The 27,384-nt window shown below is 40.3% G+C and overlaps 1 protein-coding gene across 12 annotated transcripts in view; it reads right to left on the reverse strand.

The window, feature by feature from the left end:
- Window positions 1-421: 421 nt before the first annotated feature.
- Window positions 422-27,384, reverse strand: part of LOC122550811 (periostin-like) — a 124,884-nt gene continuing 97,921 nt past the window's right edge. Inside the window, exons 16-23 of one of the 12 annotated variants that reach the window (XM_043692103.2) lie at window positions 25,653-25,698; window positions 14,411-14,488; window positions 12,306-12,386; window positions 9,429-9,479; window positions 5,209-5,295; window positions 3,715-3,801; window positions 2,988-3,029; window positions 422-1,874 (exon numbers count right to left, since the gene is read on the reverse strand). In XM_043692103.2, coding sequence (XP_043548038.1) covers window positions 1,810-1,874; window positions 2,988-3,029; window positions 3,715-3,801; window positions 5,209-5,295; window positions 9,429-9,479; window positions 12,306-12,386; window positions 14,411-14,488; window positions 25,653-25,698 — 537 coding nt within the window. In that variant the 3' untranslated portion in view covers window positions 422-1,809. Of the gene's footprint in view, window positions 1,875-2,987; window positions 3,030-3,714; window positions 3,805-5,208; window positions 5,296-9,428; window positions 9,480-12,305; window positions 12,387-12,603; window positions 12,723-14,410; window positions 14,489-25,652; window positions 25,699-27,384 lie in introns of those variants that run through there. The other 11 variants (XM_043692102.2, XM_043692106.2, XM_043692105.2 and 8 more) reach the window with 11 other exon arrangements.

The following is a 27,384-nucleotide window of genomic DNA, read 5'->3' on the forward strand; positions in this document are numbered from 1 at the left end:
CAATGTTACAGAGCTGAAAGTCGATAATGTTGGTGATGGTGCAACTATGTAATTGCAAACTCATTTCAAAGTTTCTTCACAACACCAAAGTCTTGCTGAGTTTAAGACAATTATCAGGCCTGGAAACAATGGAGAATGAACAGAATTTGGGCTGGGAATCATAGACAATAGCTTCGGTCTTCTCAAAATTTACTTGGAGGCAATTTCTGATAATTCAATATTGGAGGCCTAACAAGTGGTAGAACAAAACAGAGACAGTGATGATCTAAGTGCTGTGTATGGAACCTGATATTGCACCAATTGTGATGTTTGCGAGCAGAAGGATGCTGCCACCATTCCTCTGTCCTTGACTGGGTCTAAAAGCCTATTTGGTTTATGGTGGTGGCAGAACAACCACTAATGAGTCTGAGGAAGAAGAAGCTCTTAATGAGATTGAGTTTATTGCACACTTACAATTAGGTACAAGTTACATTAGATAGTTAGACATGGTTACTAAGATTGTTTGGAGACATGTAAAATACTTCTAGCTCCTTTAAGATCCAGAGCTATTCATCCAAATTCCATACCCCAGAAATCATCAAATCGGCAAAATCATCATATTGGGTGGAGTGTAAAACAGTCTGCAACCACTGTCTCACCCAATTAATGCTTGCAGCATTTTCTCTTTTTAATTTAGATTTCCAGCAGTTGCAGTTAAATATCTTCATATCACTATCTCCCATATCCAGAATTATTGCCACTAAAGGTCAAAAGCAACAATATCCTGGGCATTCTAGCACCATCCTATGGAGCAATTATTACATTCAAATGGATACACATGAGTAACAGAGCCAATTAAGGTATAACCACGTGAGGATTTTTTTTTAATGGATAATTGTTTCTCAAAGAGAATACAGAAAAGCACCAGGTTCAGCATGTTTTCCACAGATTTTCAGGCATTGTTTCCCAAAAATAGCAATAAGTAAGGATTTAAACTGCAAAACATAAAGAGGAATAAAGAGCAAGTCTCATTGATACAAAACTTGAGTTAGAAAAAAAGTGTTCAGAATAAAGATATCACTCCATTTACAAAAGTACAAACAACCTCAACTTGTGTTGGTTGCCTGTAAAGCTTTTTTATGTCTTAGTACAAAATACATGTTAGAAATAGCCCATAGACTCACTAGAACAAGCACTGACTTTAATATTTTTATCCTTAACCACGCAGATGTACCAGTTTCCAAGCATTAGCCAAATCCCCATCTGTAAGTTATTAAGCCCAGCTTCAAAAAATGGAAACAAATACCAAACATAAAGCAACTTTTAATCTTTTTTAAACTGTTCGCTTTGAAACATTCTCATTTTTATATCCTTGAATGTATTTCCCTTGTGCTTATGGTAATCTCAATACTGAGAAAACAAGAAGATACATATTCTTTCATTGCTTTCTTTTTCCTGACTTGCTATAATTTTACCCAGCAAAAGCAACTGTGGTCCTAGGGAACAAATTCAACAAATAAATTGCTGTTTAGTAAATTATTCATTTTACATCTTGAAAGGTCACTGACTTAATTTTCCTATAATACCAAGGAAATGCCCCAGAATCCATCCAAATTTGATCCTAAAATATACTAAGATTCAATGCAAAACACAGGGAAATACAAAAGTTAATGTATTCTGACTTTCAATTCAACAACCATTTAACCTGACAAGAGTTTATAACATCCTTATCATTTGTGATCGCCACAAGCCAGACTCCAATTTTAAATTGCACCAGTTGTATTTTGTGGATGTCCTGCATTTTCTGTACCAAAAGGTGTAAAATCATTCTTAAGCTTGAACTGGTTTTCTTTTTATTGGGCGTCTCCTCATAGTTTGTCTTGATTTTCTTCGAACTGTATGTAGAAATCATAAAACGTAAATGAAATACATAACCTTCAAGGACATGTTTGAAAATACAGTTAAATGCATACCAACTATGCAATGGGGCATTCTTTGGTCAGACATATTAATGTTAGAATTATTCTAAGATTCATTACTTTAAAACCCAGATGGAAGAGAACTTTTATTAATAATTTTAACAACTATCCATTATCATTATGTCAGAATTTTACATTTATTGTGGTAATATAATATTTGCATGTTGCTTTTAATAACACCTTTAAAATTGTTACATTCAGCATCAAACTGCTTAATCTGCAAGGTTGTCTCTAATTTAGCAAGACCTAACTGTGGAGCAGTGACAGACATTCAAGTAAACTACAATATCAAATTAAACATCACATGGACCCTAGCCAAATACAATTATTGAAAGGAGTCTAGGGGGTAATGTGTATAAATAAGATTGCTGGATACTTGTTCCAGGAGAAGTTGAAGAAGGAAATTAATGTTTCTTGAAGGAGAGGCCAACTGTGGCATTCAGTAAGAAAATATAAGAAAAATGGACAAAGTTGTACAGCTTTAACTCTGGTAAATTGGATGCCTGTAATTTAGTACCCATCAGCAACAAAGTACAAACTATTTGAAGACAGAAAGGAAAGTGAGAAAGCTAATCCTGTTCTGGGCATTTTTTGCATAACAGTGGGTAATGCAATGATCTGGATTTGTGGCCTAAACATTTGGTGGCACTGCACTTGCCTTTCAAGTGGGTGCGCAAACATCCAATTTGAGGGGTGACCCCCTTGCCTATTTCTTGTTGGAAGTGTACCACTGATCACAATGCCAAAGGCAGAAAAAAGTGTCCACAGCCAACACCTGAACCATGAACTTTCCATCTTCAATTATTAACCAGTCAATAAAGCGCTAACCCATACTATTCCTCCATTTTCTAAATGGCATAAACTGCTTTGATTCACTGGTCTCAAATTTCTAACGATAAAGATAACGTCTCTGTTTCAATTGGAGAATCCAATTTGAATGCAGGCAACATGTACAAAATGAAAAATTATTCAGGTGGGAATTTATATAATATCTAATATTCTAATAACAAATAAGCAATTTTCACAAACCTGGCATTCTTTCCACACCACGATTAGTTCTCCTTGGTGTTTCTTTTAAAAAAAAATACATTTAATTAGAAACAAAGGCAGAAACACAGGAAATGTACTAAAAATCATGAGCCATAAATGAGAAAAAGAAGACAATTTTATACTCATCAACAGAATTTTGTTTGCATATGCTTAACTTAGTTCCACCTGATGAGTCAATTGAAGTAGCTTCAACATATAATATATTTGCTTTACTTTAATGAAGTGGAAATGGTGGCGGCTGGTACAATTACAACATTTAAAAGGCATCTGGATGCATAAATGAATAGGAAGGGTTTGGAGAGATATGGGCCAAATGCTAGCAAATGGGACTATGTCAGTTTGGGATGTCTGATCGGTGCCAATGAGCTGGACTGAAAGGTCTGTTTCCATGTTGTGTGACTCTATGACAAGAACAACATCTCAGAAGTTCAGGGTATAACAGATATGACACTTGCTTCATCTTAGATCTTTGCCAAGCAGTCACTGTGGTGGTTCTAATGCATGGTTACTGGAGCTAGTATATTCTATACACTAAGCTTTCTTGAAGGACCCAACAAACTAAAATCAAGCCACAGTAAAAAGTCAAAATGTAAATAGATCATAGTTTAGTCCATCACTAAAACTTTGTTTCATGTATCTTCCTAGGTCTGTTGAATGAGTTCAACACAATTGCAAATGCTACGTGACTTTCGGAAGATACTCTTACCTGAACGAATGATTTTTTCAACTTCTTTTTCATGCTCCCTCAGCGGTTCACCCTCAATCGTAATTTTAGTGAATCTGGACGAGGAGCCTGCTAAAGTAACAGTTAATGACAGCATCAGTACTTGATAGCAGATACACGACAAGTATTAATACAGGAAAGTACCCGTTCCTTTAAGAAGAAATCTGAATCAAGTCATGCTTGGTTAAATCTCAAAAAAATTTACACTTATTCTATTAAATGTCGTGCACCAGCTTATAGTTATTAAATACTAAGAATTAATTATATTATCCGCATTCCAATGCAATGCTACTGAAAATGTAGCAGTTTCCTCAATTCGACATGCTTCGACATTTGTAGAGAGGCCTTTTTTGTATCTGCATATGTAAAATAAAACAACCAATCACATTTGATGAACATTTCAGCCCTTTGCAGAGCTCATAAATTTGTCGCTATTGGAAATTTGTGAATAACATTCAGATAATCAAATTGTTGTCATGATAAATAGAAGTGAAATATGGAAATGATAGACAATGAAAGGGTTTCACTGCTACAACATACTCCTCTTTGCAATGGAACACTCATTACGGGAAATACCGCATTGCATCACTTGTGAACTTGGTTATTATAAACAGCTCACAACGTGACATAAAAGCCATATACCACCATTTTTAACCATGTATTCTCTAAGATGACCATGTCTGGCATCACGATATAATGAATAAAAATGTATGTCTCTTTAGATTGTTAATGGGATGTAAATTCATTAATGAGAACATAATAATTTTGATGCCGAATATAAAAATTGTTAATGAGGAGGAAAGTGTATGGGAGGAGGTTTCCACTGACTGCATTTGAATATTCTGACCTCCATGGCAAACAACCAAAATAGATAATACAAAAGGTTGTGCCCAATGATAAACCCGGGGAGGGGGTGTGAACTAGAAATCTCCTTTGAAATTAGCATCTAATATAAAATGGTGGAACACTTTTGCTAATGAATAAAGATAAGGGTCTCACCCTCGCCACGTTCATCAACAAAGGGAAATGAAAGCCTCTGAAAGTTGTGTCATCAGACTTCAGTGCAAAATATTGACAGAAAAAAAATCCAGTACATTATTACTCAAACGGTGAATACATCTAAAAGTAAGTTTCCAGTGTTAATTGGACATTAACAAAGGCAACCTTGGATTGTTAATGAAGGTTAGGCAAAATTTCTCAGGCTGGATTTTGATATCCAGCACCAAAGAAGGTTACAAATAAATATAAAGAATTGTTTCCTTAGATTGTTAAGAATAAGACGTTTTTAAATGTTGGGTATGAGTAACACATGTCCAGAGAAAAATAACTTTCAGCACTGGACACAACAAAATGATGCAAATTCTACATAGAGATAGGAAATACAAACAATTAGTTGGTTGAGGTTATAAATAGGGAATGGAGACTCTATGAGTCCATGCTTCAGGAGGCAAAGGCCAGAGCCATCAGCTCACTAACCGCCATGAAGGAGCTTTTGGATGTCTTCATCCTCAAGTAATTTAGGATCACCCTCAATAATCCTGGTATACTTTGTGTACTGTGTTCCTGACAAGATACATGTCAATGGTGAATCTTAAATGATTTCACTGCTGAGACCACAGAAAGACATAGAAAACATACAGAAAATACCACAAGATTATTAGATCCACTGACGGTAATTATCAAGAAGATTAATGATGTGATTTTTCAGTTGTGCCTGATGAAACTAAATTTATTATACAAAATATTTACTGAATAAGACACATGCAATTTACTAATTTCATTGAGCGGCAAGACATAAAGTAAACAATAAGTCACGCGATATTTATGGTTCAATTACTTAATATATTAATATTAAATTCTTGTCACATATTTAATAGATACAATAACTCAGTTATTTTAATTTCCTAATTAATGCTTCTATTAAAGTAGTAGGTAGAAGACTTTGAGACAATTGCATGGAGCATTCATACCATAATATCTCTTGGGATAATTTCTGGGTAATCATTTTGTTTCAGGAAATGAAACAACTTTCAAAACATGCAGTTCCTCCTGAGATAGTTATCTAATCAAGCTATGAACTGGTGGATCCATTCCATTTACTTAATTTGCTGCAGTCATACTTCCTTTGAACTTGCATCAGACTCAAATGAAAAGTTAATAGACTTAGCCCTTGACAGCTGTCAGAACAGAAAATGATTTTATCTCCTCAGGCGAGATCAAATACAAAATAACCCAAACCCAACAGAAATCTGTTGTGTTGGTTTTGGCGAGTTTCATGGATAGTTTCTCAATATAAGCCCAAGGGATTTTACTCATGCTATATTCCCAGACTCATCTCATTACTTACGCACCACATCCTATAGTCACTGCCAAGCCCACCCAGGATTCCTGGTGTCAGCGCCATTTTGTAAAGGTCTGGCAGTCTGCAGCTACCTTGCACAATTCCTGTGAATTGCTTCAAACATATCAGAGAGAGGGAAAATGTTGTCTTCTTTGCTGATGGAGACCTGAATGTCCTGAAGGGTGGGAGTGGGCAAATAGTCCTTATCCATGGAGCATGCCTTGAGATGTTGGTGACAATTATCTAAGATGCAGAGCTGGAAAGTAAGTTGAGTTGGTAGGAATTGTCACCTTCTGGTTTGTATCCAATGGGCAGAAAAATGGGAAACTGCAAATCAGCGAGGCGAGCTGACACAAAAGGAGGATGTGAATACATGCAAATTAGTATCTTGCCATTCGCTAGTGAGACTCTCATCTCACTGTTTAAAACTTTCTGGAAAATGGGGACTTTTTACTCACGTATTTAGAAACTCGTCACTGCCAATCTCAAACAACTCTCCCAGATTTCCCACCATTGCCCACATACTTCCACAGCTAGGAAGACTTCATCGATTGGGTTCAATACTGATTTCTGATCTTATTTCCCTAGAAGGCATGGCCCTGATGTATTTATAGAGGATTAAATCAAAGACTTCATCACTGTTCTTCACTAGAATGTGACATTTCAAAATTGAAATAATACTTGTCCGCAAAAACAGTGACATACTTCAGGAAAGCTTCACTACTTCTAAGCAAAGTATGCGTTAAAAGAAAAGAAACCTTTACTAAGTTATTGAAGTAACTTTTGATTTTTGTCTCAACCACCTGAAAACCAGGCAGCTTTGAACTTATGGCCTAATTTAGATACCTGTTCTGAGGTCAGCTTGGGGTGTGTGGGAGGGTTAGGGGAATTCAGGTGAGCAGGACAGTGTTAAAGGCTTGCCAGAAGAGATTTCACCAGTTAGGGAAATTGTGATGGATTGATTGGGAATCCAACTGAAAGATGAATGGCAAGCTCAAGCCATTGGAGGCCTAAGCATTCCTACTCCTCAAAGCCAAGGAAACTCAAAAATAAAATGAATCTTTCAGGATGTTGCCTGGCCTTTGGTCCAGCTGTTGGCAGATTTGGCCTGACGGCAAAGGCACCACCACTTCTCTGCTCAGGCCCCAAATTGAAATCTTGGATCTAGCCTTGATCATGTCATCAGAGCCTGAATGAGATGTGTACAGAGGACCCCCTTCAACCTGGGATGGGTGTCCAAACTCTTTTCAGTTTCAAATTGCAGTCAGTAGGTCATACCTAGGGAGGAGATGGGGTGGGCCATGTAACATGGAGTTATTTAGTCTCATGCTGCATCATAACTGACCTCCTCTATCTGATTTCTACCAGAGACAGGGTGAGGGAGCATTGAGCTCTGAGAAGTCAGGGCTAGGTCTCGCATTTCTTATGTTCCAAATCAGAGAGCAAGTATGAAATATATGTCAGATGACATGAGCTGACATTCCTGGCTTCCTGCCTCTGCTCATTGTGACAATTTGATTAGCTAAAGAGAGGAAACAGCCTGGCTTGTATTTCAGCCTGGAGTGTCTCCTAAGTTTCAGCAAGTGCTTCACACTGAGTGCGTTTGTAGCAGTAAGAGAGGGAGCCTGGGACAGAGTCAGAGCATTAATCCTAAAACATAGCTACCTGCCACTCAACATACACGATTTGTGTAACAGACAGTTTTAAATCAAGTGATAAGTGGATTAGTCCTTTCATATTCCGCTCACAAGATATCATTTCAACTCATTGACCGCTCAAAGGTAATTCCACAAAATTACCTGGCGATTGAGTGGATTATCTTCTATGCTGGCAGTGAACAATGTTGACAGCTCTACCACAATCTCTGACAACAGAAAATTTGACAGGCAGATTCTCCGTTCTTAAACTTTAAATTTGCCACTTTGATGGGAAAGCACAGATCACACAGAGTAAAGAGCATTCTGTATGTACAATCTGAACTCAATTTACTGTAGAATTTCTTGCATGAGTTATATATAGAATACGCAGAGAGCCTCACGAGGGAAAGAGGCATAATTGTCAAAACAGGATGTTCTTCTTCAAATGTCATTGCTGCTCTGTAAATGTTTAAAAATTTAATGTAATTATCAAGATAAACAAATCTACAGAAACAAACTTCCGTTAATTAAAAACCATCCTAAATGTTACTATGGTTCCTATGCCAAGATGGTGGTGAAGTAGGAAGCTTCAGTTGGAGCTCATCCATTCCATCCATGTCTTTCTCTTTTTTTCTCTCTTGGTCCTACTTTTCTTTCTTCACTCATGGGCTCATCACAGAGGTGATGCATCTTCTCAGCCTGGCTCAGCCTGTGTCAGTCTCCTGGAGGTACTTGATGGTCTCTCGGCCCGGTGCAGCTATGTCTCTGCCTGGCAAGGTGGTGGCTTGGCTCATCCTTTGGGCAGCCCATGACAGTCTCTTGGCCCGGCATGGCTGTGTCTTGGCCTGGTTTCTCAGCCTGGAGAGGTGGTATCTTGGCATGTGAATGGGTCCTGCATTGGCGCATCCAGAGGCAGCAGGAGGAGTTCGGAGAGGTGGCAGCTTCATCAGTGCTGACTGCGTCATGGCCTGATGTAGGAAGAGCCAGTAATATCTGCAGCAGCAGTGCCGTGAACAGGCAGCTGAGAGCTGAGGTCTTCCAGAGAGTGAGCTAAGCTAAAGACTCATCAAAAGCCTGTTGAACTTTTAGCTTTATTCCTTTACTTTGCTAGTTTATATTAAGAAGTACTTTAATGTTCACTATTAATTTTTTTTTTTACTTTTCTACTTATTCTATGAAGGGATTGCTTAACATTTTTCACTTTGTTTCTATTATTATTTTGTACCCACATTTTTTTATACCGAGGAACCTTTATACCTAAGATGGTGCATGTGTGGTGACATTATACACTTTCCATTGTTCTCCTGTTCTTGAGTACATGTTACAATAAAATCTAAATCTACCAAGCATTCCCAAGAGTCAGAGGTCTCAGGAATGTCTCATAATGTACAGAGCAAACAATATCCTGAGAGAGACAAAATAGACAATGTGACAGGTGAGAAACTGAAAAATTTCTCTCTCACTCCCTAAATCTGATTGCAAGGCAGAACTGGACATTAATGTCTTTATTGATGATAGGTTGATTTACAGAATGCAGCATTACCCATGCCTGCTTCCTCGCTACTACCTGTGTCCCAACGGTCTTTCTTTACAAATGACCTCAGTAGTCAATTAGACTATGCCCTTCATCTGTATATTTTGACAATAAGGATCCCAACCTAACCATCAGTTATGAAATTACAAAATTTCATTAAGCATTCTTAAAAAGAACTACGAACCTCCTCCTTCAATAAGTTTTGTAAAGGTGTCAGCATCGCGTTCAATTGAACCTGAATCAATGTTGAGAGAGAGAGAGGGAATAATAAAATTACTTTAAGTCTCTGCAGAAACTCTATATTGCTTGTGTTCTTAATATTGTAATGTATCCAGTTGGGAAGATGATTCTTAACCTCACATACTTCCTGTTTTCAATCTTGGCACATCTATCATCACAGCTTTAAATTACATTTAAACATTAGTTACTGGAGAAAGATTTTCACTGAGTGATTCTTGGTCTGAAATAGGCAATCCTGATCTTGACCCAGTATTGATCAATAGGTCTCATTTATATCATACCAGTGAACTGGATGGCTCCAGACAACTTGCCTGGTGACTTGAATGCTGACATTTTCTGTCATTTATTTAATGAGAAGGGTAAATGATCATGATAAAGGGGAGAAATAGAGAGAGGGCAGAGAGAATGGACAGCAATTGGCAGAGAAAAAGATGCAACAACAATTTTGGGGTGAGAATATGTAGTGGCTGACAGCAGCCCATGGTTTTAAAATGAAGTCCTAATTGGTTAAGTTCTTTTAAGAAAACAGACATTTTGGTTGCAGGCTGAAGTAGTCTAATTAAAGATAGATTTAAAGGTCAGATTGTACGTTAACCTGATTTTCATGAAAACTGGTAGCAGCTATGACTAAGCTAAAATATTTGGTAAAATGGACGCCTGCAGCATTAGGATTCTAACTTGCTTTTGCAAAGGGCCCAATCTCTGCATCAGGCACAGGACTTGATCATCTGTTTTGGAACTATAGCCCAATTTAGCAGTAAGCATTTAGCAGACCAAATTTATTAATATTTATACCTTCAAAACAACTGTTACATCACTGAAATTATAGACTGAGTGAAAACAGAATGGCATACTGAACTCCAAGACATATTTAATCCATTTACAAAAACAAGAGATTACTTTTCTGCATGCCAGATAAATGACTGATATTACAAAGTATCTGCTTAACTTTGTTCAAATGCTAATCACTTATTGGCAAAGCTAAAATGAAACTCTCAAATGAAGTTGTGTGACATTTTAAAAAGAAATAATTCATGTTCTCTGGCAGCTGATCTTATCAAAAATACTTTAATTTGCTTCGAGTCTCATCAAGGTGTGTGAAAAATTTAAGATTCTTAGAGGAATTGACAGGGTAGATGCAGAAAGGTTCTGTCCTCTTGTGGGAGAGTCTAGGACCAGAAAGCATCATCAATGAATAAGCGGGTACACATTTAAGACTGAGATGAGGAGGATTTTTTTCTTTCAGAGGGGATTGAATCTGTGGAACTTTTTATCATTAAGGGCTGTTGGGGATGGATCGTTAAATATATCCAAGGTTGAAATAGTCAGATTTGTAATCAGGAATCAAATGTTATGAGGAAAAGGTAGGAAAGTGGAATGATTAGGGCATCCGTTACCTCGTTGAATGGAGGAGCAGACTGATGTGAGTACGTCGCTGGAAAAGCACAGCAGGTCAGGCAGTATCCAAGGAGCAGGAAAGTTGATGTTTCGGGTTGGAACCATTCATCAAGAGGCTTTCATCATTCCTGATGAAGGGCTCTGGCCTGAAACATTGATTTTCCTACTCCTTGGTTGCTGCCTAACCTTTTGTGCTTTTACAGCAACACACTCTCAACTCTGATCTCCAGCATCTGCAGACCTCACTGTCTCCCTGATAAATTGAGTGATCTACTTCTTTTTCTACACCTTAATGTCCTATTATGGTCTTATGAGGTGAATGGTAGTTCTTTCCACTTCAGGAAGAGAAAGGTTGTTCCTCTGTCTCCACAGCGATACTGAAGGTCATTATTGGTCCTCTTCCCACACTCACCTGAGAGTAACAGCTGCAGTGATTTATAACTGTGTCTGCTTCATTGCTGAGCTACCTGCAGATTTGCAGTCAGCTCTTGTATATAATTTAAATGTAGCTTGAGCATCAATTTCAATTGGACCTCGGCTTACATGGTCACGTACATGGATTGCATCCAGTTTGCAATAAGCTTCCTAGTGTTATTAAATATCTGTCTTGTTTTCACTCACCAGTATTTACTCTACATATCTTTAAATATCTAGGTATCACCAATATTGCAGATCCAAGGCCTCCCAATTAAAAATGCCATTAGCTTTTCCAGTATCACTACTAGTTAATATAAATACATTTTCCGGCTCTTTGTCCACAGTCCCTGTCACTTTCACTTGTTCAATTTTCACTCCACTCAGGGTCCTCTTTTGAAAAACAAAATCATTCACAGGATTGTTGACTGGGCTGGCATTTATTCCCCCTATTTTCTTCTGTAGTGTTTTTCCCTCCCACCTTCCCTGCAAGGTGGCAAGGTTTGATCTCCCATTCACTTCCTGCTGGGAACTGCAGTGATCTTTGCTATTTCTCTCTCTGCTGTTCCCTCTGGCCTGACACTCCAATCTCTCCCACTGGCCTATGCACACCAGCTCTCTCTTAGTTCCAGTCTCACTGGACAATTCTCACCTACACTCCCAGTGACCAGAACCTCTTCACCCCTCACAATGCTTGCAGCTGGAGCCACATCAGATAATCTGCTTTTTCCCTTGGGTTCTCTTTGCTTTCACATTGACACTGCTTTTGCCAATGTGCCTCTTCCTTTAATGGTATCATTAAAGTTTCCAATTCATAATTTACTTCTCATGTTACATCAAACTGAAGTGCACCTATCAAATATTCATTAGAAATAAATACATGAAATAAGTTTAAGAATTGCTGTTTCATGTCCCATTCTGTTTCCTCATAAAAATATTTATTTATGAGAATAGTAGACATGTTACAGAACGTCATCAAAATAATCAAGTTAAATTACGAAGAACTCACCAGTTTGAATGACCTTTCCACTAATTATTTTTATTTCTGGTTTAGTTGTAACAATTCTTGTAATTTCTGTGACCTTAGTTTCTGAGAAGCAAAAGATATTTTGGGCTGTTACTTAACTAGAATCCACTCCTTCAGAATCAAGTCTAAAAAAACGTGTAAAATGATAAGTCAATGAAGGATATCTTTTGTTGAATGGAGCCTGACATAAAATTGAAACTTCCGAACACAACTCATGTATTTGTATCAAATTCCTCAGGCCACTATTTTATAAGTAAGTGTTCACTCATTTCAAACAGTGTTGTTAATATCAGCATCAGGATACAGGTTTACCTGTGTGAGTCTTAATTCTACCTCCACTGTTGTTCAGATTTGCAGCTTTACCGAATACCTTCTGATTTTCCATTTTTGAAAGATCAACTGAGGTAAGGGAAAGTAAAAACTCACTTGATTTTCAATCAATCATTCTAGTTTTTAAAGCATTCAATGTGGTTGAAATTTTGTGGTGAGCAGGAAGGGATCCAAATGTAATTTCAGTTGGACTCAAGTCATGACAAATGAATGTTTTTCAAAGTGGAACCTGCTTTCTTATTTCTGTCAACTGTGTTTCAAACCTGAGCAGTCATAAAACTGTGTTTCAAACCGGAGCAGTCATAAAAGATTACTTGGGTACCCTCAGTAAAGCACAAAATTGTAGACTTTATCCCCTGTCCAAGATCTCACCAGGGCTACGGGGACAATGTTTGTCACTATACCAATGTAACATCATTAATCACTCATTTATATTCAGGTAGCTCACTTACAGGTGAATTAAATTCAGCTTGATGTTACATCTGAGTATAAAATGGACAGAAGGCATTGAATTTAGCAGTGTGACACTCTATGCTCATTCCATATAAGTAATACATTTGTCAGATCTTTTTTAGTTTGGATGTCCCAAGCCCTTTCCAACCACTGCACCTCGCACTTACCTGAAGTTTTAATTTGGATGCAGCCACAGAGTCAGTGATTGTATCAGAATTTCCCATTATTTCTAGAGACTTAATTAACAAAGTCTGCAACTGATGATTCGGCAATGTTACCTTGCCCTTGAAGCTGCTGCAGTCATCATTGGACAATTTCCCGAACTTTGGTAATGAGAAATGATTCACAAGTGGAAATCTGGATTGGAGGCTGCTGTAACTTCGGTATGAATCCAACACAAGGAAGTATGTTGGGGTCAACACTGGCTACTGTGGTACCCAGAAAAGCTTCCCCTTCCCCCACTTCCATCAGCCAAGATGCTGGCATTAAAATTAGCTTAATGCTTGCAATGGTTCAGACTAACATAAGAATACTTGCAGTGTTTTTTTTTAAATTTTATATAAGGAAGCTTTCATTTACTTAAATCTTTTATCACTGGGTTAACATTATAATTATACAAGTTCACATTCCCGGCGCAAACTGATGCCTGCTGCGTGCAAATATTAAACATGCTCCTCGCAATTTTAAATCTGTTAATCATTCCTTATACTTGGGCAGTCAACAATTGGGGGCATCATCATTCTAAAATTATTATTGTGAGTAAGAATAAGGGTTAGAAAAAAATATTGGTTTATTCTGGGTTATTGGAGATGTGATGCTATGGCATAAGGAGGTAGAGGCCATACCATCTTTTAAATATAGAAGTAAAAACAAATTGAAGCGGTGGATGATACAGGGCTATGGGGAAAGTGCAGGATAATGGAACCAGTCTTGGATTGCTGCATAGTAAAGGGGGGGTCACAGACAACAGACACAGAATCTCCTTCTGCACTGCAAAAGTCTAAGGTTCCAATGCTGGGAGGCAAAGCAAATAAGTCCTTCTCCCATATATTATTGTCAAGTTACGTGACCTAATGCACTTTAAAATATTTTATCAGTGCACTAGTTGCATTGATTTACATCACAGATATCTGACAGTGCTTTCTCACTATTAGTGAGACAGGCAAAATAATTCACTTCCACAAAGCCCTTGCCCCACTGGCTTCAAGGTGGGGGAGAGATGAAATGAGGAAAGATTAGTGAAAGAACAGTTAGGTTAAAAAAAACAGCTATTGCAAATACAGTGCATGTAGATGTTTGTCTACCATATGGAATCACTCGAGTAATAGTTGTCCCAATCTCTCTGGTAATGTTTGGCTGAGAAATGACCTTGATAATACGAGCTGAAAATGCAAGGATAATATGATTTAAAGGCAGGTACCCTCAAGCTATAATACATTAATCGATCACCACTTCCTCCAGTTTAAGAACAAGCTGTGACCTAAGACGTATTCCTGTAGAAGTGGGAGACAGCTGTAAAATGACTGAATTCATTTTTAAAAATCAGAATATGTAACTGTCTCTGGAATTAAATTGATTTTAATATTCAGTTTGTTGTAATGCAGAAATCACCAACAAAAATAAATTCTGAATAAATAAAAGATAGCTTGTAAACAGATGCACCATATTTTATCAGAATGCTCATGGTATTAAAGGCCCTTTTTGCGGCATTATTTGTAGAATTAAACTGATATAATTATTTTTGTGAAAACCAGAAGAATTGCAGATAATGAAAATTAGAAAAAGAAATTTCTGGAAAGCTCAGCGGGTCTGACAGCATCTGTGGAGAGAAATCAGAATTAACATTTTGGGTCGAGTGACCCTTCCTCAGAACTCAAATTATTTTTGTGCCATTTTTGTACCAGAGTAATTTCAGTAAACACTTACGTATTTATGAGAGATGCCAGTGTTCACTTGTCATAATCAAGTAGACCATTAGATGCAACCTCTGAGAGCATTCTCCACGATACCATTTTCTATAGACCTACATTCTGATCTTCCATTGCATAATTCTTTTGTCAATATAAATACTTTTTACCAAACTACAATAAATTCTATAACCTTTATTCACTTCTATTCATCTTCAGCCATTTTGAACACACGTTGTAGTCAACATAAACTTCTTGCCATAACTGATGCTTTCCCACTGTATCAATGTGAATATGCTCGATAGTGCAAATAAGTTGTGTTTAATCTTCTGTGCACCATGCTTTCCATAATTTCTTGACTTTGCTTTAGCCTTTTGGCAAGATCCATCTTTCCGCACCATAAACTCACAATGTTCATTCTCCTTCCTACTTCAGCAAGGCATTTGATAAGGTTCCCCATGGTAGGCTCATTCAGAAGGTCAGGAGGAATGGGATACAGGGAAACTTAGCTGTCTAGATACAGAATTGGCTGGCTAACAGAAGACAGCGAGTGGTAGTAGAAGGAAAATATTCTGCCTGGAAGTCAGTGGTGAGTGGTGTTCCACAGGGCTCTGTCCTAGGGCCTCTACTGTTTGTAATTTTTATTAATGGCTTGGATGAGGGGATTGAAGGATGGGTCAACAAGTTTGCGGACGACACAAAGGTTGGAGGTGTCATTGACAGTATAGAGGGCTGTTGTAGGCTGCAGCGGGACATTGACAGGATGCAGAGATGGGCTGAGAGGTGGCAGATGGAGTTCAACCTGGATAAATGCGAGGTGATGCATTTTGGAAGGTCGAATTTGAAAGCTGAGTACAGGATTAAGGATAGGATTCTTGGCAGTGTGGAGGAACAGAGGGATCTTGGTGTGCAGGTACATAGGTCCCTTAAAATGGCCACCAAAGTGGACAGGTTTGTTAAGAAAGCATATGGTGTTTTGGCTTTCATTAACAGGGGTATTGAGTTTAAGAGTCATGAGCTCTAGTTGCAGCTCTATAAAACTTTGGTTAGACCGCACTTGGAATACTGTGTCCCGTTCTGGTTGCCCTATCATAGGAAAGATGTGGATGCTTTGGAGAGGATTCAGAGGAGGTTTACCAGGATGCTGCTTGGACTGGAGGGCTTATCTTATGAAGAGAGGTTGACTGAGCTCGGACTTTTTTCATTGGAGAAAAGGAGGAGGAGAGGGGACCTAATTGAGGTATACAAGATAATGAGAGGCATAGATAGAGTCGATAGCCAGAGACTATTTCCCAGGGCAGAAATGGCTAACACGAGGGGTCATAGTTTTAAGCTGGTTGGAGGAAAGTATAGAGGGGCTGTCAGAGGCGGGTTCTTTACACAGAGAGTTGTGAGAGCATGGAATGCGTTGCCAGCAGTAGTTGTGGAAGCAAGATCATTGGGGACATTTAAGAGACTGCTGGACATGCATATGGTCACGGAAATGAGGGTACATACATGAGGATCAATGGTCAGCACAACATCGTGGGCTGAAGGGCCTGTTCTGTGCTGTACTGTTCTATGTTCTATGTACTTACTGTTACATCTCTGATCTTCCATAGCCTATTGGAAATGATTCCCTTACTATTTTCATTTTTCTTTTCAATATTTTGTAGGATGCCCCTTCATTAAGTAGCAGGCAGATAACTCACCCTAATGACCATCATCTCACTATTGCTGTCCATTGCTTTCAAACTTCCTCAAACCTGAATCAGAAGATGCTGACCCCTTTTTTCTCAAGACAAGGATGCATGAAGAAACATGAAAAGTTAGCACGCTGGTAGAGCAGGATGTTACAAATGAAATTACAAAGTGATATTTATTGGAACAGGCTGGAGTACAAAAGTAATACAGTCTTGCTACAATTGTATCATGCTTTAATAACACCACTCTGGACTCCTGTTCAGTTTGGGTCCCCACATCTAAGGAAGGAAATATTTGATTTTGAGACAGTGAGAAGATTGTCCTACGATGAGAGGTTAAGCACATTGGGCCTACGCTCTCTGGAACATAGAAGGATGAGCAGTCATCTCATTGAAATTGGTTAAGGTTCTGAGCGACAACAAGTGTGGTGCTGGAAAAGCACAGCCGGTCAGGCAGCATCCAAGGAGCAGGAGAGATGACGTTTCAAGCATAAGCTCTTCATCAGGAATGTGGGGGTTGCCCAAGGGTACTGAGAGAAAAATGGAAGTGGGGTGGGGCTGGTGGGAAGGTAGCTAGGAATGCAATAGGTGGATGAAGGTGAGGCGTGATGATGATAGGTCGGAGTGGAGGGAGGAGCGGATAAATGGGACAGAAGATGGACAAGTAGGACAGTACACCCTCCAACTTGGCACCGCCTTCTTGAACTGTCATAGAACATAGAACAATACAGTGCAGAACAGGCCCTTCAGCCCTCGATGTTGCGCCAACCTGTGAACTATTCTCAGCTCGTCCCCCTACACTATCCCATTATCATCCATGTGCTTACCTAAGGATTGTTTAAATCTCCCTAATGCGGTTGAGTTGACTACATTAGCAGGTAGGACATTCCACGCCCTTACCACTCTCTGTGTAAAGACCCTGTCTCTGACATCTGTCTTAAATCGATCACCCCTCAATTTGTAGTTATGTCCCCTGTCATCATCCTAGGAAAAAAACTTTCACTATCTACCCTATCTAATCCTCTGATCACCTTGTATGTCTCTATCAAATCCCCTCTTAGCCTTCTTCTTGCCAATGAGAACAGATCCAAGTCTTTCAGCTTTTCCTCATAAGACCTTCCCTCCGGACCAGGCAACATCCTGGTAAATCTCCTCTGCACCTTTTCCAAAGCTTCCACATCCTTCCAGAAATATGGGGACCAGAACTGTATACAATATTCCAAATGTGGCTGCACTACAGTTTTGTATAGTTGCAGCATGACATTGTGGCTCTGGAACTCAATCCCTCTCCGAATGAAACCTAACACACCGTATGCCTTCTTAACAGCACTATCCACCTGGGTGGCAACTTTCAGGGATCCATGCACATGGACTCCAAGATCCCTCTGCACATCCACACTACCAAGAATCTTTCCATTGACCCAGTACTCTGCCTTCCTGTTATTCTTCCCAAAGTGAATCACCTCACATTTATCTGCATTGAACTCCATTTGCCATCTCTCAGCCCAATTCTGCAGTTTATCCAAGTCCCCCTGCAACCTGTAACATTCTTCCAAACTGTCCACTACTCCACTGACTTTAGTGTCATCTGCAAATGTATTAATCCATCCACCTATGCTTGCGTCTAATTCATTTATGAAAATGACAAACAGCAGTGGTCCAAAAACAGATCCTTGCAGCACACCACTAGTAACCAGACTCCAGGCTGAATATTTTCTATCAACCAGCACTTGCTGCCTTCTGTCAGAAAGCCAGTTTCTAATCCAAACTATTAAATCACCCTCAATTCCATGCCTCTGCATTTTCTCCAACAGCCTAGCATGTGGAACCTTATCAAAGGCTTTACTGAAGTCTATGTATACCACATCAACTGCCCTACCCTCATCTACATGTTTGGTCACTTTCTCAAAAAACTCAATGAGGTTTGTGAGACATGACCTGCCCTTGATGAAACCAAGTTGACTATCTGAAATAAAATTGTTGCTTGCTAGATGATTATAAATCTTATCTCTTATAATCCTTTCCAAAACCTTTCCTACAACAGAAGTAAGGCTCATTGGTCTATAATTACCTGGGTCATCTCTACTGCCCTTCTTGAACAAAGGCACAATATTTGCATTCCTCCAGTCCTCTGGTACTAAACCTGTAGACAATGACGACTCAAATATCAAAGTCAAAGGCTCTGCTATCTCCTCCCTAGTTTCCCCGAGAATCATCGGATAAATCGCATCCAGTCTAAGAGACTTGTCTACTTTCACTCCTTCTCGAATTGATAACATCCCTGCATAACTAACCTCGATCCTTTCTAGTATAATATCTCGTACCTCTTTCTTCTCCTCTACAATATTCTCCTTTTCCTGAGTGAACACTGATGAGAAATGTTCATTTAGCACCTCTCCAATCTCCACAGGGTCCACACTTAACTTCCCACTTCTATCTTTGACTGGCCTATTCCTACCCTAATCATCCTTTTATTCCTCATATATCTATAGAAAGCTTTAGGGTTCTCCTTTATTCTATTTGCTAAAGACTGCTCGTGTCCTCTCTTTGCTCTTCTTAACTCTGTCCTTAAATCCTTCCTAGCTGATCTGTAACTCTCCATCACCTCATCTGAACCATCTTGCCTCATTAACACATAAGCCTCCTTCTTCTGCTTAACAAGAGATACAATTTCTGTAGTAAACCATGGTTCCCTTACCTTATCACTTCTTCCCTGCCTGACAGGGACATACCTATCAAGGACACGTAATATCCGTTCCTTAAACCAGCTCCATATTTCCATTGTCTGCATCCCCTGCATTTTGCTACCCCATTCTATGCATCCTAATTCTTGCCTAATCGCATTATAATTGCCCTTACCCCATCGAATACTCTTGACCTGTGGCATGTACCTATCCCTTTCCATTGCTAAACTAAACATAACTGATTTATGGTCACTCTCTCCAAAGTGCTCACTGACAACTAAATCAAACACCCGGCCTGGTTCATTACCAAGCACCAGATCCAGTGTGGCCTCCCCTCTTGTCGGCCCTTCTACATACTGTGTCAGGAAACCCTCCTGTACACATTGGTCAAAAACTGATCCATCCGACATACTAGTTATAACATTTCCAGTCAATGTTCGGGAATGTTAAAGTCCCCCATAATGACCACCCTGTTCCTTTCACTCCTCTCCAGAATAATGTTGCTAATCCTGTCTTCCACCTCCCTGGAACTTTGCGGAGTGTGACCTCTCCTCTCCTGTTTCTAACCTCAGCCCACACTACCTCAGTAGACGAGTCCTTGTCAAAAGTTCTCTCAGCCACCGTTATACTATCCTTGACTAACCAGGCCATGCCTCCCCCTCTTTGACTGCCTTGCTTGTTCTTAATGAAAGATCTAAACCCTGGAACCTGCAACATTCATTCCTCACTCTACTCTATCCATGCCTCCGAAATGGCCACAACATCGAAGTGCCAGGTACCTATCCATGCTGCAAGCTCACCTACCTTATTTCGGATACTTCTGGCGTTGAAGTAGACACACTTCAAAACAGTTTGCTGTCTGCCAGCACATTGGTGTGACCCTGAAATCCTGTCCCTGTCCTTCCTACTCTCATCCTCCTGTGCACTGCAACTATAACTCAGATTGCCATCCCCCTGCTGAGCTATTTTAAACCCACCCGAATAGCACCAGCAAATTTCCCAGCCAGGATATTAGTACCCCTCTGGTTCAAGTGAAGACCGTCCTGTTTGTACAAGTCCCACCTTCCCCAGATTGAGCCCAACCTGTCCTACCTGACCATCTTCCTTCCCATATATTCGGTTCACCCTCCACTCCGACCTATCACCATCGTCCCCCACCTTCACCCACCTATCACATTCCTAGCTACCTTCGCCCAGCCCCACCCGGCTCTCATTTATTTCTTAGACCCCTTGGGCTATGCTCACTCCAGTGCATTCCCGATGTAGGGTTTATCCTCAAAACGTCGATTCTCCTGCTCCTTGGACCGGTTGTGTTTTTCCAGCACCAAATATTTTGACTCTGCTCTCCAGTATCTGTAGTCCTCACTTTCTCCTAAGGTTCTGAGGAGCTTGCCAGAAGCTGAGAGGTTGATACCCTGACAGAGAGTTGAGAACTAAGGGGCATGATCTCAGGAGAAGTGGTTGATAATTCAAATCTGAGATTCAGGGAAATTCCTCCACTTAGAGGGTTGTGAATCTTTGGAATTTTCTATCTGAGGGACTATGGATATGTAGCTATTGAGTACACAAGGCTGACACAGAGTTTTCAACATGCAGGAGGTGGATTTTGGGTGAGAAAGTGGAGCTGAGATTAGTGATTAGCCAGCATCCTGTTAGATATAGTTCCTATCTCATGTATGTTTGAACTAACAAGTAACCAGATGCTGTTTTTGATTGCTTCTTAGGTATGGCCAGGATTATTTGGTGGATGTGCCTGATCATTGATTTCGGCATGCTTTGGGTGTGCCACTCGGCAGTGATTAAAGGTTGGTGCCAGCATGGCCCTCAAGTTGAATGGTATAAGTACAATCAGTCTCGGGAAGAAGAAAGAGTAAAAGAGATCACCGAACGTCTGAGTCGACGGTGGACCTGTCACTGGGAGATAGCCAGTCCTGGTTACATGGAAGGAATGTTGTATAGGAACCGAACTATTGGCGCTCGTGTGGAGGAAGGGAAGGGTGTTCAGATAAAATGCACCTGTAACGGGAATGGAACAGCAGTGGGAATCCAGTGGCGATGGTTCCAGGACCAGTTTGGCATGTTTGCCCCACTGGTTGGGGATGTCGGGGTGCCATATAAAGGAAAGATATTCCAACAACCTGATGGAAAGAACCGTCTGATAATAATACAAACATTAAACTGGCCCCAGTTCTGGAACAGGCACAGTGGTAACATCCGTTGCGAACCAGATGATGACAGTGCCTATGGCAGCTCTCATGTGAGGTTAGAGGCCATCAAGAAACCTGCTAAAACTGCTGCCAGAAGTCTAGATCCTCCTTGTCCCATGTTCCTACCTAATCCACAAACTAATGGGTTAGAAGTGATAGAATCAGGAGAATTTTTATATAATGATGTCCGCTTTGAAATTGTTCCAGTTGTTTTTAATTTAAGCTCTCTGCCCCTGCCAGATGGATTGTGCCATAGTAACTATCTCCATTTGTTTCACCTCATGTTGAAGGAATTAGTATGGGATTCACAGGCAAGAAACCAAAGAACAGATTGGAGAAGCCCTGACCCAGACATGGGTGAAGGGCTAAAGGCACCACGCAAACGTAGAGACCTGGCTGAATGGGTAGGGATAGGAGCGACTGCAAGTTTGGCTGGCCTGAATCGTATAGATGTTGAATCAATGTGGGAACATGATGAAGTCATACGGAGGCAACTGAAGGGGCTTCTGACTAAATTAAATGACCAAGGTGGGGACTTAATCCATGAACAGAGCAAAACATTGTTATCCACCCAAGAAATTGTGACAGCCATGCAGTCCATCGTCAACAAGGTCAATGAAATCATTGAGGATAACAACGAGGAGTACGCACAGCAGAATATTTCCAAAGCAGTCACCTGCAGTATGTATGGGAACTTTGTGCTAACCTTACTGCAAAAGGGATTATCAGACCTTGAATCTAATCGTATTCCCGCCTTTGTTAAGAATCACCACTTGGCCAAATGGCTAGGGTCCAATAAGACAGAAGAAGAATATAAGCAGATAAGGCGGCACGGTTTGGCATTTTTCGCCCCTCGAGCTCACGCTCAGGGTGCTGACAGTCAGGTCCCAGTATTATTGGCAGTCCCAATCGTCTTGAACTCCACAGCCCCTCCTGCGCAATTGTATAAGGTAGAATCCATAGGAGTCATTGAACATTCCAACGGCAAACCCATCTTCAAGGAATTTAGGGACTATCCTCGATGGCTGATCAACAAAAAGGGCACATGGCTAGCCCCAGACTTACAGTGCTGTCGACAAGTTGGAAATGAGTGGGTGTGTAGGTGTGACGTCTACCAGCATACCACCCCGGCCTGTGGCTTCACACTGGACGAACACTCGCCAAACTGCACAGTTGCTGTAAGCCAGTGGAGCCCTGGGCAGGCAAGAACTGTCTATGTGGGTAGGGGAAGGTACTGTATTACAACCAGTGCCTCTCATCTGCATCATGGGGAAACCTTATGCCCAATTAACATGCCAATGTTCTGTCTTTACCCAGTTGAACCAGTCAAGGTTGGAGGCAAAGTGTTATTACCGGTTCACCTGCACAATGTTACAGAAATACAGTTGGAGCTGCCTCTTCAGGAGGAAACTCTAAAGTCTGTGGTCCATTTTGGCCACCCAATCCCCCCTCTGTCCATTAGCCTGAAGTCGATCCTTCAACGTACAGCTACCTCGCAAGAACATTTGGTTCACATGCAACAGGATAACAAAGATATTGAGAAAGGAATCAAAACTTTAGGAGACCACAAATGGTGGGATGTGGTATATAATGTAGGACAGTCTGTCTGGGCTCGTATGGCCTCCTACGCTTTCTTAATCATTCAATTTGTTTTGACCATTACAGTCATTGTTACTTTGATACATTTTCGCAGTGTGTGTCGCCGGCTGGAGAGCCAGCTACATGACCGGCAGCCTCTGCCTATTTATCGCAGCCTTTTGAAAGGTTCCGCATCATATCTCTAATTCCCATGAAATTCACACAATTCACAAAATTATCGGTAAATAAATTGGTGCTTTGTAACTTGTAGGTTTGCAAATTGAAGGCGAAACAGCTGGGATGAACATGATTGGAAAGGAAAAGTAAACAAATTGGCAGAGTTTAAAAGCTAAGCTGCTTGAGAGAAGACTAGAATTTGCTTTGTGTCACCTTACCCATCCAGTACAATTAACCTTTGGGGTCGCTGTCCAATTTGTATGTACTTGTACCAGCCAATAGTTGGATCAATAGGAAAGTAAGAACAATTGGATAGTTCGGTGATGTGAGATAATTAGCCAGGAGGAGACAATATTCCAGCTTGCGTACAAACTAGCTGCAAAGTTATGTTAAGCACCCTAAATAGTCCATAACATCGCCTTTATAATGTCAGAAATCAAACAGATTTGGGGCGGCACAGTAGCTCAATTGGGGGGGGCACGATGGCTCAGTGGTTAGCACTGCTGCCTCACAGCGCGAGGGACCCGGGTTCGATTCCAGCCTCAGGCGACTGTCTGTGAGGAGTTTGCTCATTTCCTCTTGTCTGTATGGGTTTCCTACATGTGCTCTGGTTTCCTCCCACAATCCAGAGGTGTGCAGGTTAGGTGAATTGGCCATGCTAAATTGCCCATATTGTTAGGTGTATTAGTCAGAGAGAAATGGGTCTGGGTGGGTTACTGTTTGGAGGGTCGTTGTGGACTTGTTGGGCTGAAGGGCCTGTTTCCACACTGAAGGGAATCTAATCTCAGTGCATCAACAGATAAACCATTAACATAACCAGTTTGAGAGAAGGAACCTCACTTCAATTTAAATTTTGGGTAAAATGAATGATTTATATCAAGGATCAAGGTCCTTTAAAGATACTGGGAAGATCTCCTGGGCATGTAAGAGATGGTTGTGAAGCAACTAATGTATAACTAGAGATTCTAAGAAAATGCAACATCTACAACAGCCAAGCTTGATGAACCTTAAGACTGTAGGGAACCCAGGTTACATAACTATTATATAACCATAACGATTATTGTGTTACTGACATCTGAGTAATTAACTTCTATTTGGACATTACACTCAAATCTGAACTATGCGGAATTATTCAATTGGGAGACTAACAAACAGACTTCATTGATTCTTTCAGTACATTCAGGTTCATATTAAGACCATTAAGTTTTTCATTATAATTTGCAGCAATTGATAGACAGATCCAGTCTTAGCTTTCCCACATTCTGTTCCATTCAGATGTATAATTTCCTTTTGACACAGCTATCCAATTCATCTTGCAGTCTGCTGAACTCCAGGTTGCTTTATTGTTTTCCATCTGTTGGCAGTGCATGTCATGTAACTTTCAAACTGATTATGTGTACAAAGGTTTATAGCATCTTCCCCTGTCATTTTCTAAGCAAATTGCATGCCAGTCCAAGAGCAGTTGATTCACCAGAGCACGTTATGGTTAGTAAACAGTATAAACATAAACAGTAGTGCTACCTGTAGCACCTCTAGGAATTTCTTCCTTTCCCAACTCTTCATCTACTCCAGTTGGTGCATCGGCCATCACTGTCGAGTGGCACTCCAAAGATTGGCATCTTTGAGGAGAAAGTGAGGTCTGCAGATGCTGGAGATCAGAACTGGAAATGTGTTGCTGGAAAAGCGCAGCAGGTCAGGCAGCATCCAGGGAACAGGAGAATCGACGTTTCGGGCATAAGCCCTTCTTCAGGAATGAGAAGGGCTTATGCCCGAAACGTCGATTCTCCTGTTCCCTGGATGCTGCCTGACCTGCTGCGCTTTTCCAGCAACTCATTTCCAACTCCAAAGATTGGCAGCAACTTGGATTTAACCATGGTCAATGGGATTTTCAGAGACCACCAAGATAAATGGGCTTGAGAAATTATTTTGTTCACAATTCTGTCTGATGTGGGGTCAGATTGAGTAGGGGAATCCTGGCAATCACAACTTCTGAAAAAGTTTCTAAGGGACACATAGAGCCTTGATCTTGGCCGCCCAGATTAATTGGAACTGAATATATTCGGGCTATAACACAGTACAGCTTGAAGACAGACATGTGCTGATAACCATGACATATTTTTTTCAACAGCTTAACTCTCATGTGGCACCTTCATGCTCTGATGCTTCCCATTTTATAATTTTGCCAATTTTTTTCTCTGTTTCAAGCAACCTAATAGATTTTTGCATTCAAATCTTAAACAGATAATTTCAATAAAAACAATATTAACAATTTCAAACTTTCAAAAATATTGCTAATAGTTAAAGAACTTACTGAAGATGGGCAATCTGATTTCTTTGTAGGTGTATCCCGGAATGTACTAGCCAAGGAAAAACATAAAACAAAACATATTTTATGTCATTGTGTTATATATTACCTGACTTAATCTTCTTCGATAAAAGAAATTTGTACATCTACATCCCCTCGAAATAGGTTGCAGTAAAAAGGTTAAAATAATGTCATGAGCAGTAGCTATTGAAAGAAATTAATGTTTACCTGTAAAGAACTCATAAAATGCTAATCTGTATTTATGAATTTGACTGAACACTGCACAGTGGGATGGTATAATTCTCATATTTTTTATTGTTTTACAACACACCTTCAACAATATCTATGTTTACTTCAAAGAAAAATAATTTAGAAAAACTAGGGGAACAAATGCAAAGTCCCATTGTGAACAGCAGTAGAACTTCTTAAAGTTGATAGAAATTCTTGAAGAAGTAAAAAGGATGATTCATGTGCTTGATGTAGGATTTTGGCAAGACCATTAGCAGATGTTCCACATGGCAGACTGACCAGTAAATCAAATGGACATGGCCTCCAGGAGAAAGTTACATGTTGGAGCCAAATTTGACTCAGTGCCAGGAATGAGTGCGTCGTGGTCAACTGGACTGTTGTAAATGTGATTGGACCACTGTTTCCAGAGAGGTTCTGTGGGGATCAGCGCTAAGTTACTTTTTGCTTGGGGTACATATTGATGATTTAGACTTCAATTGAAGGGGCATGATTGAGAAGTACTCAGAGGATACGAGGCTTAGACATGTGCTTGGTTGTAAGAAAGAAACTGCAGACTGTAAGAGATGTCAATGGATTGGTGAGGTGGGAAGGAACCTGGTGATTGGAATACAATCCAAAAAACAAAGTGAGACAAGAACAAATAAGACAATGGAACATAAAATAAATGAGAGGATTCTGAGGAAAAGTGTAGATGAACACAGGACTGCATGTTGAGAGACCCCTGAAAGTGTCAGGACAGGTAGATAAGATGGAGAAAGTGAGGACTGCAGGTGCTGGAGATCAGCTTCGAAGCGTGTGGTGCTGGAAAAGCAAAGCAGATCAGGCAGCATCCGAGGAGCAGCAGAATCGACGAATCGAAGAGCATAAGCTCTTCATCAAAAATGAGGCTTGTGGCCCAAAGGGGCTGAAAGACAAATGGGAGGGGAGTGGGGCTGGGGAGAAGGTAGCTGGGAATGTGATAGGTAGATGAAGGTGGGGATGAAAGTGATGGGTCGGACAGGAGGATGGAGGGGATAGGTGGGAAGGAAGATGGATAGGTACGACAGTTCAAGAGAGCAATGCCCAGTTGGAAGGTTGGATCTAGGATAAGGTGGGGGGAGAGGAAATGAGTTAACTGGTAAAATCCACATTGATCCCACAAAAAGTGCAAAACCTGTGTCCACACCTCCCACCTCACCTCCGTCCAAGGTCCCAACTGAACTTTTCACATCCGACAGAGAGTTACCTGTACTACCACCCCGTCATCTACTGTGTCCGTTGCTCCTGATGTGGTGTCCTCTACATTGGGGAGACAGGACACCAACTTGCAGAATGTTTCAGAGAATATCTCTGGGAAACACGCACTAAAAGCTCCTAGGAGGACCAATTATACCACAGAGACTCCGTCGCATCTGCTCCCAGGAGGACCAATTCCAATATAGAAATTATTCCCAATTCCTCAGCCTTCGCTGCATCTGCTCCTAGGAGGATTAATTCTATCACAGAATAT

This window comes from Chiloscyllium plagiosum, unplaced genomic scaffold, assembly GCF_037043375.1.
Source record: "Chiloscyllium plagiosum isolate Xiang-an unplaced genomic scaffold, Cpla_swu_hap1 HiC_scaffold_6, whole genome shotgun sequence".
Classification (NCBI taxonomy): Eukaryota; Metazoa; Chordata; class Chondrichthyes; order Orectolobiformes; family Hemiscylliidae; genus Chiloscyllium; species Chiloscyllium plagiosum.